General features: G+C 31.6%; 1 protein-coding gene across 1 annotated transcript; it reads right to left on the reverse strand.

Annotated features, from left to right (window-relative positions):
• Positions 1–314: 314 nt before the first annotated feature.
• LOC144837115 (deformed epidermal autoregulatory factor 1 homolog) lies at positions 315–11,896 on the reverse strand. The gene is made up of 7 exons (XM_078692125.1): positions 11,341–11,896; positions 9,194–9,399; positions 7,426–7,531; positions 5,774–5,922; positions 2,976–3,107; positions 2,448–2,606; positions 315–1,206 (listed from the first exon to the last, which is right to left on the reverse strand). The coding sequence occupies exons 1-7, from the start codon at positions 11,732–11,734 to the stop codon at positions 1,000–1,002; spliced, it is 1,353 nt and encodes a 450-aa protein (XP_078548251.1). The 5' UTR covers positions 11,735–11,896; the 3' UTR covers positions 315–999.
• Positions 11,897–12,297: the final 401 nt, after the last annotated feature.

Raw genomic sequence — 12,297 nt, forward strand, 5'->3', positions numbered from 1 at the left:
CATTTATGTTGTTAGACAAATAATACTGAAAAAAATAATGTTATAAATTGTACCCTTGATCTTGCCCACAATGTCTTGTTTTAAAATTTGTGACCTTGTTTACAAGCCCCATGCTCGAGTATAAGCCCATGCTCGAGTATAAGCTCATGCTTGAGTATAAGCCCACCCCTCTAATTTAAGCTAAATTTAGACTGTACACGACTTTGGTAAATCCAATGTTAATGCAACCAGAGTAAATCTCCAATTTTCGTCAAATGTTCTACCCCCTGACACCCCCCCCCCCCCACTACATTATTCTAAAGCATTACTACACTATCTTAGAGTGATGTCATAATCTTATTAAGCACAATCAGTCAAAGGTCAATTAATGTAAAAATTGTCCTTTTTTTATTTCAATGACATTAGGCTAATTAAACGAATAATTTCAAATAGAACCAACCATGCTACTGTATATTACCAAATGATTATTGATCCTTCTCTCTCATAAAATGTGATTAATTAAATTAATATTTTTTCATGACATAACCTCACCAAGTATATTAATATAAATTAATATTATTTGGTAGCCTTGTGTGGATTGTTCATACACAGTAAAATGTGATAAATTATACATATACAGCTAAATGCAACCTTTAATAGGTTTAGGTTTACAGTATAAATATCAATTGAACTTTGATGTATTGCATGCCATATTTAAAAAAGGAAATTTTCTTGTTATAGAGCACCTGTCTGTACTGTATCTGAATTTGGCCAGTATCATAGGCAAATTCTGTGATACAACATCACATGTGTTACACAAGGTGGTACATTTCTGCATTTCAATTACTCCTTTTAGTCAGTTTATGAATATTCATGATATTGAGAACATGTGACCCATGATTGACAGGTGTTTGTTATCTGTTAGCCTAGCTGCATTTATACATTCACATATCAACATGCATACTGTTCTCAAGCGAAACATTTTCAGATATTGTGATACATTAAGTATTTCTTTAGTATTTAGTCGACTTCTTTTTCTACAACCTCCACGTAACAGGTTCCCAGCGGTGGTTCTGTGAGGGGGATCGGTGAATGGGATGGACTCCGTCGTCCGCACGTCTGTTGGTGCGACGCCCAATCTTTACGTTGGCAAAAGCTGCTACAGTAACTCACTTGGTGGCACCCTGTACATTCGCTCATCGCTTCTCTGCCACAGTTTACACACGTCTGAAATTAACAGAAAATTTGAAAATCACATTTTAATTTCACATTCATTTATAGTGATAGGTACTGGTCATACCTACCTAAATATATACAGCACAATACAATCAATCAAGAAATGATAGGACATTAGGTTAAATTTATCACTTTTTTATCATTTTTAGGGCCTGTGGTCCATATTTCAAAATTCAGAATTCACTAATGCAGTAGTATTATACTTAGTATTTCATAATACAGTACTTTATATCCTCTGGTATAATCCCACCCCACCACTCAAACACAAAATTGGTAGGAGGTGGGATTAGACCTGAAGTGGGATTATAACCGAGTATATACGGTAGCAAAGTGCCTCCTACATACAGTAGTAACGGTTTTACAATTTGAATGTAATAACAGTCTGGAAACATGTTTGATCAATTTTATACAGATTCAAGCACACAAAATTCATTCCCCTCCTCCTTGCCAAAAAAGGGTAACCAAATGGACTTCATTTCCCCTTGTAACGTACAGTACCAACCTCCCTGAACAGCCTTCATTCCCTACATCAGACACTGTAATTCAACATGCAATGCATTGCAATCTGTACTTTTGTATTTTATCTGTATTTTGGTAGATAGTGGCTATAAAAAGCCTAACAGATTGTGTGGGCGTATGAAAATATCTTTGCCTGCAAATTTATATTAGGCAATTAATTATTAAAAGGTCAGTAGCCTTGCACGCTATCATGATGGTACACTGCAAAGCTATGTTGTGCAGACAATATAAAATATTAAATATATATAAAATATTATGATCAATTTTCTTAAGGATTTATGGAGAGTTTTCGTATTAAATAAAACAGCTGGTTAAATTGTCAAATAATGAAGTAATCTCATTTTGAGACTTTATTTAAGATGTTTTTTACATCAATAGTAGGTAGTAGGTCACAACCAGAGTTGATTCCCAGGGAATGTAGCCTTATTCAACATTGACCACACTCACAGGCTTCGGGAAATACCCTTAAAATTTGAAATTCTCTATCTCATGAATATACCACTTTAGGGAAATCCTCAAAGGAAATATACTCTATGTATGGTTAGTGTGATTGATGAATACAGCCAATCAGCTGCATTCGTTTTGTTGATATTGTTTTTATATACTCGGCAGTTATCTCGGCGTGATGTAGATTAAAAGAAATCAACCTTATAATCATACACTACTCGCTTCTCGTCTTTCCTGCTGAAAAATAAAAAAACCAAAACACCAACCTTGATAAGTTGCGCTGATTTAGCCTCCGCAACAGCCACTATCTTGTCCGCCCTTGCGTGAGCCAATGCTTGCGATACTGCGTTGTCTTTCTCTGCTCGTGCTTCCATTAGCGCCCTCGATAGCTGCATTTGACTGTCTAATTTTACCTGTAATATTGCCTGTTTGTTTCATACAACAAAAAATAATTTTTATAATAAAAGAAAAGTTGAATGACCTCTTAGTATTAATTACACAGTAGCTGTTTCAAGGACTTTGATATTTAAGTAATGAATTTTGATAAAGTAGACCACATTACAATAAGATACAGAACATCTACTATACCATGAGGGTACAGTACATTACTGTATAGTCCATTTGACCACAACACAAGATATATAGAGCAGTCCATTGAAAACTCATTGATACATAATTGATATCAATTACTGTGATATAAAAACATTGTTTATGTTTTTTATATTTTAGTATCGATACTGATACTATCTACTATTTAACCTATGACCCCAAATATGTCAAATGTCATTATTTACCTCTTTTTTTTCTGCTTCAAATTGTATTTTAGCTTGAGCAAGACATGACTCTTTGCTCGTCATACACTCTGTTTTCATTTGTAATACCATGTTTTTTAGCTGTTGTGCTTGTTGAAGAAGAGTGTTGGCCATCTAAAAAAAACAGAGAATAAGTCAAAATGAACTGAAAAAACATCAATGGATTATTAGATAGTTAGGAAGGAAGATTTGAGACACTCAACACTTTAATTCAATTAATCTTTTATTTGTCTAATTCATATGAAAAATCAGAAAATCTTTGTTAATACAGTGCAGCTGCAGTTTAAAATACAAGAACAATGTTGAAAAACATTAGAAAAGTATCACTATCAGACAATATATAAACGTTATAGAAAATAATTTGTATATAGAATTTTTAAAGACTGATACAATTATACAAAAAGCAACAATCGAATCAGGGCCTACAGTTTTTACTGGTATTTTTATTTGAAATATTGTGTATTTTTTATTAAAAGTAGAAATTATATTGTTGCTACACCTTTAATGTTTATAATAAAGATTGATGGCTCACATAGGTGCCATAGGGATTGTACCAATAACAGTGAAAACTCCTTCAATTCAACTGGAAATTTAGTCTCTATCAATGGTAGTAAACTTAAAATGAGCGCTGTTTGTTACTATCCCTTTAATGTAGTTGAAATCACATGATGGGTGTTAGTAGGATTGTACCACTATACTGTAAATAACAATGTCAAATCCATCCCTTTTCATGTCATTTTATAATTAAAGTAAATATTTAAAAAAACTGTTGGTATTGTCTCTTTAATATGACTCAACATAATGAAGATTTCTGGCTATTACATGATAGGTGTTACTGTTAGTGGCAGTGTACAGATAAATTGTCACAAAAGCATATCTCTTTCCACAACCATAATCTATTCTTCATCCATGGTTCAGTTTTAGTCCATTGCTGCGACTGTCCCTTTAAACTATCTGACATAATGAGGATTATAGAACAACATGATAAGATTGAATCCCGCAACCCACACATGGCAGCATCCATACAAGGTGATCCCTAACTCATCTAAGCTCATAATATGCCTTCTTGTAATCATAAGGCCACAAAGCCCCAATGCCATTATATTATTGACCTTTGAAATAATAAATGATTATTTTTATTTAATTAATTATTACCTTTAATAATATTTCTACTAAGGCTCTGTCTACACTATCAAACTTTATGTGACAAGAAAATGTCATGTGCCCATATATGGAGGGCATGATGATGTCATATCACTACAATATTTCGGCATATCACTACCATATTTGGACACATCACATTTTTTTTTCCAAAATAGTTTGATAGTGTAGACAGAGCCTTATGGACTATTAACTCAGTTATAAGCCCACCATTGGAATGGGGCAAAATCAGGACAAAAATGTTGAAGTCAATGTTCCTAACTATCAGAAACTTTTTAAGAAATCTAAATTCTCTTGCAGTGATGTTTACAAGTTTAAAATTATTTCTTATTATTAAAATCATTCTGAAAACAAGTGTATATACAGTATTATCATTATTTTTGGTATATACTAATAATAAACTTTTTTGATAGCTGAAAACCAAAAACTTTCCTAAAACCAGACAAATTAGGTAGACAGCTCAAGGGCGTCTGTACTGTATTGAGAGCATTGACTGTATCTTTGACTTCAATATTATGTTGTTTAAAATATTATATCCATTTTTATACTATAGTAAACCTTATACAGTAATATAGTAAACCTTATAAAATAAAATAAATAAAATAAATAAATTGTAATACTGTATATTACCTAATACAGCGTAACCAGGTAAAGTTTGCCCTTAGAACCTAAATACACCAACAACCAATTTCTGTTGCTCATTCAACCACCAAAAAAAACCCCATTTCCTTTTCAAAAGATTTTCTAGGAATTACAACAATGAGAGCCTGAAAATTAAGCTACAATACTTTTTCAATTGTATTGCCAGATTTATAAACACGAAGGTTAAACAGTAGAAACATTGTGCTAACAAAACATAAACAGTAGTAACCACCGTAGTGGAGTAATATATATTATTAATTCTTAAAGTACTCTACTGTTCATGTTTCATGACTGGAAGAAGTTCCGTCTTTTATGGTAATGAGGTTTTAGTTGGGTATAATCAGGGATGTCGTTTTGAGCCCACGACCAATTCTCATCTGTTTGTTCATCTTTTGCTTTAATTTATTTATTCAGGTATAAAAACATATAAAAAATAGCCAAATGGCTAAACATATCATTTACAAAGTTAACAATTTGTAGAATAAAAATATTTTTTAAAACTATTTTCAATATTTTTTTCATCTTATAAAATATCATTCCTGAAAAAAATACCCAGATCAGTAATAGATAATTTAGGAATTTAATAAAAAAGATTAATTGTCATCATAAATACTATATTATAGACAGTCAGAGTTATTTTAATTTATTTTAACCAAATATTATATTTATAGTTTTCACAATTAATTTAATTTCAACAGAGTCAAGTACAGGGTAGGCATTATTTTCTTTATAACTCCTTCATACGGTAATTACTAAACATATCCACACAACTGTCTAGCGCCATGTTTTCACTTCATCTACATAAAACCAGTGATAGCATTGCTAAAAACCAAAGAAAACAGTTTCTATTGTTCTGTTACTGGAAAACATTACCATTTTTACATACAATACATATTTTTTATCACCTTTTATAGTTTCTTAGCTATATGTTGCAAAACAATGATTATTTGGTAAAAATAAAAAAACTTTCTGCCAACCTCTTCTAGATGAATCCAATGTTGATCCGGTTGTAGTACAATTAGGGTTTTTGGTGGTGATGGTGGGTACACTTGAACTACAGGGGTCAGCAATGGGGTGTCCAGACCATTATTACTCTCTAAACTAAATGACCTCATACTTTCAGCAGCTATAATAAAAATATGATATAATATATTTAATTAAAGGCAAGTCCTGTGTTCATTATGAACGTAGGGGAATGAGCTGTTAGAAGCTCATTGTAATAAAGGTACTGTAAGGTGGCCAGTACCTTTCCATGCTGCCTAATCCTCCCTAGTATTTAATCAGTACTCATTTACAGCTGAGTGGACTTGTGCTTATCAGGAATTGAACCCATCTTTCTGTATTTCTTTATTGTCAAGTGCCACCAGATAATTAGTATTGTAAATATTATAACATTAACATTTTCAATAAATTCAACACACAGTAGAACTCCTCATTTGGGACACCTTTATTCAAAGGACACTTTACTGTGAAATTTTGCAGTTCAAACATATCCTTTGTATTTATACCAAGTTTTAACTGTGTGCATACAACACATACTCTATTATTATGTAAAAATGAGAAATCCTACTAAATTCATATAGTTGTCTTCAGATAAATTGTACATAAAACAACTGCCCTTTTTTTGTAGTCTACAGTAGCTATAACAACATACTGCCCATAGGCAAGACAAGTTTAACAATTGACATTTTTAAGTCACATAATATTAACATCTTGTTTTTATGTTTTCATAACATTCTGAAGCATGCAACATTAAAATGTCAATTTTATTTTCGCTCAGTTTTAACAAACCTAGAATGTCTTCAACGTGTTTGACCTTTTAAAAATGACATCATCATTTACCCTTTGATATTGTACAAATATTTTGTGTTGAGCATGTTTATAAACATTTACTAACCATAATTTGTACTTTGCAAGAGGTTCACTCAGGATGTTTATATTTTAACCAAGCATTGTTGAATAATCCCAAAAAAGGCAATATTGAAATCACATATATTTAGTTCTGAAAAGAACTGTTGAGTTTCTCGATATACTTTGATTGTCCTCAGAAGTGAGAATGATGAACTAATAATACGTGGTGTCAACTTTATATCAACATATTGATTTCGCCACACAAACCTTCACACATTAGTACCTATTAAAGTGTTCTTCAAGGGTCATTTTTTATGATATACTGTAAAACACCAAGAAAGTCTTCTACTGACTTGAGATACATGTACAGTAGTTGAGATACAGTAGAATGGTGACCCTCTATTAATGGATGGATTTTCCTTTTCTTTTTTCGCAATCAGGTAATAGGCCATCTTGCGCCCACTCCAAATTAATCCAAAATGATTTATGTTGGTACTGTAGTGTATAGCCAATTGTGGTGGGCCTCTTAGAACTGTACTTTATCTCTTGCTGGCGTGGGTGTACAGTATAAACTTTAGTACAGTAATTAAAATCATTTGAATTCAGATTGGAAGTAATAAGATTTATTGATTGACAAAAAAATGTGATGTGCCCATATATGTACATGATGATGTCATATCACTACCATATTTCAGCATATCACTACCATATTTGGGCACATCGCACTTTTTTTTGTCAAACTAATTTGATAGTGTAGACAGAGCTTAACTGTACTTACCATCTTTTAGTTTTGGTCTTGGTTTCTTTACAGTTGGTGTTGATGGTGTATCCAGCTCATCCCTCTTCTTTCTTTTATATGGTACAAAATATCGCACTGGGCCAGTCTAAATATTCACACAAAATAATAAATATTATCATTTAAAAAATAATTAGATTAAAATGTTGATGAAAATGATGAAGAAAATGTTGAAAAAATTATGAAGAAATTGTTGATGAAAAGTAAATTTGTTGAAAACAATGAAGAAAAATGTTGATGAGAATGTTAAGGAAGAAAATGTTGATGAGAATGTTAAGGAAGAAAATGTTGATGAGAATGTTAAGGAAAAAAATGTTGACAACTATGATGAATAAAATGCTGATGAGAATGATAGCAAAAATGTTGATTAGAGTGATGAAGAAAATGTTGATGAAAGTAATGAACAAAAATGTTGACGAAAATGATGAAGAAAATGTTTATGAGAATGATAGAATGTGAAAAAGAAAATGTTAATGAATTGATTAATTCTGATGATTATATTATTTATTTTATGATTAAACAATGATGATAATGATTTTAATACTGGTTATTGTTTAAAAATGATGACCAATGTTTAAAACGATGACAAAACCTCTTTAGGGTATTATCATTAAAGACAAAACCACAGACACCATTAGTCAAAGCCAACTTAACTAGTTTCCATTAAGCTCCACATGTGACAAAATATTAAAAATACAAAAATAAAATATCACTCTAGTGGTCTAGTGATAATATGATAATGATAAAAAAATATGGTGTAAAGGTGCTATGGAGGATGACTACTGTAGTACTAGAAAGGAGGGCAGTTTATATGACCTTCACCTTGTAGTGTTGGTACAGTAATACTATGAATGTGTGATTCTTTACTGTAATAATGTATTCATACTGAATGAATAGTGTATATCTTGGAGGCTAGTACTATTTGCTGTAAATTTACATCTAGACATTTTTCAGTTGCAGCAAATATTGGGAGATTTAAAATCAATTTCAAATCAAATCAATTAAGTCAACACACCTCACCAATAAGGTTTGACTGTTTAAGATAAATTTATATTGAAAAGATTTTTTGAAAATTACAGGCTGCAAAAAGAACAAAAAATAAGTTATTTCACTCCCTTATCAAGTGACGTTAATTAGATTACGTACTTGTAGATATCTAAAATTAGATTTAAATGTTAAATGAGATTGTATCATAATGATGATAATTGTAGAACCTTAAAGCTCTGTCTACAATATCAAACTTTATGTGACAAAAAAATGTGATGTGCCCATATATGGACATGATGATGTCATATCACTACCATATTTGAGCATATCACTACCATATTTGGGCATATCACACTTTTTTTGTCAAACTAGTTTGATAGATAGTGGAGACAGAGTTTAAGAAAAAATCTTATTTTCTGGAAACTTAGAGATTTTTACACTAGAAGATCACCCGGTGGACAAAAAATATTATCTGTGTTCCGTATAAACTGTACAGCACTATCTAAGTAATAAATTCAGTAATACATTTTTTATTTCAATTACAGTAATATAAATTAAAATAGCTGAAAATTAAATTCATCTGAAAACTTAATTTAAGCTTTAATGTTTTATTTTTTGTTTATTTATTTCAACAATATTTTACGAGGGTGGTCCATCCAGCCGAAGCTGATCATTAGGGACCCTCACAGAAATACATCATGTAATGTAGTGTTACAAGCCTCAATCAAAATTAAATACTTGAAAATAAACAAAAAGTACATACCATACTTTCGTCATCGCAGCAAATTGCACACGTGCAGGAGGCGGCATGCGGATGTAATATACTGTCTTCAATGAGACACTGAATTGTTCGGCCACCGTACCTGATACTTCGTTTCCAATCCTTACTGTTACCTCGGCCACATAACTGCTCAAATTCTGACGGTGTGTACCAAGCATCCTTCACCTTAATACACTTTCCTTTTGAACCTAAGGTAGACAAATATTTAAATCTAGTATAAAGCTGTAGAAATACTTTTAATTAAAAGAGGTTTGTAGTACAATGCTCCTAAAAATGTCTCCAACATCTATACTCAACAGAACAAGCGAAATATTGAGACATTTTACACTTTAACTTTCTTTGAAGGGATTAAATACATGGTACTGTACTGCAAATCTTAGTTTACTATAAAAAAAAAATTGAAATACTTTAAAAAAAACTACTTTCCTATAAATACAAATTGAATTCATAATTTTTTTTGTCTTTTGTGAGGTCTTGTGTGCATTTTTCACCCACAGCACAAAAGTTAATTCTGCTCAGGAAAGGTTGAATAGTTATACCATGAATGTTTACGTTTATACCATGAAAGTCCTAATTGTACTACAATTGGACATCATCAGTCTACCTTATTTACTCTTCACCATTTTAATTAAATTTCAGTAAACTGCAGTCTTGGTTTAAAAAAAAAACAAAACCCTTTTTACAGATAGATAAATTCTAATCTACAGCATTGCACTAATTGAACCATTATCAATGCTGTTTCCTTTCCAGTAATTTATCATAATACAACATTCAACATTATATCTCCTGAATATAAATCTACATGGCAAATTGGTTGGCCGCCTACCAATGCTGCGAAGACGGCGGCGACCTTTAAGATGAGTTAGTTTAATGCAATGTTGATTGTAAAATGCCATGGTGTACTGTACTAGAGTAAGTGCAATTTTTATATAACTGTATCTTCTATATTATTATTACAATTTATAGGACTATATCCATTGTGAGCTAATGTATTTGTGCTATGCAGAATAAATGTTCTGCGTAGGCCCTTAGTTAATTTTCTTTGAATGTTGTATTCTTTGCTTCATTGATCAATTATCACTAACTTTGGTGGGTAGCTAATTATTATAATTATTTATTAAGTTACATACTGTAGTGTCCCAGACACACCTTGTATTTAATACTGTACCTTTGTTTATATATTATTACCATATATAATCAAATATAGTCCCAAATTATGAAATTGGGCAAAAATGAAAATTAATAAATAATTGCAGTATTCAGATTACTGTACATTAACAAGGGATTTACCCAGGTGTCTAAATTTAGGAAATTATGAATTTAGCCTAAATTTTAGCATAGGTCAGGATTACTGGTGAGGAACCAGGATTTCTTTAATGGGGGAGCACTAACATTTTTTAATAATTTTATTTAGTCCCAGTGCTACATCCTGGATCTGGTCACACTGTACAGTACTGTGTAGACTGTATAGTACATTGTAGTTTTTAAGCTATCAAAAGTTTCAAATACTTATAAAATCTTAGGTGTTTATCTTTCATCAATAGGAAGGATGCTATTTGTGGCTTTAATTAAATTTGACAAACTTTTTCCATTAAAATATAATAAATTGTGATCAAATCTAAACTGACATTTCAAATAGGCTTTCGTCGTCAGCCAATAATCTAATTAAAACTACTAAATGAATACCTTTTTTTTAATGTACATGATGTTACTCAACATCTACTGATGTGTAACATAAAAAAAAAATACAAAATTACATCCAACGTAGAATGTATATAAAATACTACTACAGTAAATCATTTAGGATTATTATAGACTAATTTCTTTACAACACATACATTTTACAGGATAGGCCTAGCCTAGGCCTATGCCTAGCCTATGCTTTTCAAATAAAATATTTAAATATTAATATTTTGATTGATCTGAGAAAAATACATTTTTAAGTTTCATTTAATTTTATAAATTATAGCCATCATGATTCATGGTTTGCCTATCAACTTAAATTTAATTATAATAAACAATTAAACAATACAATATAAACAACTATGATAGGCCTATAGGTAGGCCTAGCCTAGTATTACTAATACTACAGTACACTGTGTATATAAAAAAAAGGGAAATCCCCTTACCCGATCCCAACTTGGCCTTGTGTAGTTCAGCATTTTGATTGCGACAACGTACGGGTAAAACTGGCGGTTGGAAGGCATCATCCCAATTATACTTTGTCCGTTTATCGTCGCCTAGACCTGGGGAAGCTGGTGTGCACGGTGTTGCAGGAGTTTTTAAATCTGATGCATCAAATGAACCATCATCAACAACTGCAATTAATTGTGTAGTTGCAACTTCAGTGTCTGTAGTTAAAATATCAGGTGGTGTCCCAGAAAAAACTTGTTCCGACGTTTCTCTAACTCCCTCCTCTACAACTGTAGTTGTTGTAAAGGCATTCTGTTCACTCGGCAAGTCTTCGGAAATATTTTCGGATTCCTCGATGTTTACAGGTACGGAAACTTCCGTCTCTTCCATTGTAATTCTTTTTACACAAGCCAAAAATTAACGAGTATATATAAAGGTGATTGTTCCACGCTTTGATGAGCTGGGTGGTAGTGAAATTGACTTTATAGCGACTTTTATCTATCTTGAAAAGTTTCGTATGCTTTGTTCAATCGGCAATGTTCGTCTCCGTCGAAAATCCAAGATGGCTTCGTTTTGCATTCGGAAATGATGGACATGCGTGGTAACTCCAGTTTATCATTGGACGAAACTATTTAGTTATAGGGAGACTTCGTAGTGAAAAAATAAAATGTCATCGCAATTCAGTATAGAAACACCGCATACGGCATTTAAATAGTTTATAAATACAAATGAACTCTACAAAACCCAACTTGTTATTTCATAAAAGACATCACGCTCACTTTGCAGTGTAGTAGCCTCCTTGAGTATAGTAAGCATAAATACATTTCTCTGTAGTGTAATTATTCATTCATTCATATTCATTACAAAGTATACAGAAATAAATATTATAGTAGATTAATTATATTGTCAATCTACTGTCAAATGAATAATCAAAGTTATATTAACCAGGTATT

Source organism: Antedon bifida, chromosome 1, assembly GCF_963402885.1.
Source record: "Antedon bifida chromosome 1, ecAntBifi1.1, whole genome shotgun sequence".
NCBI classification, from domain to species: Eukaryota; Metazoa; Echinodermata; class Crinoidea; order Comatulida; family Antedonidae; genus Antedon; species Antedon bifida.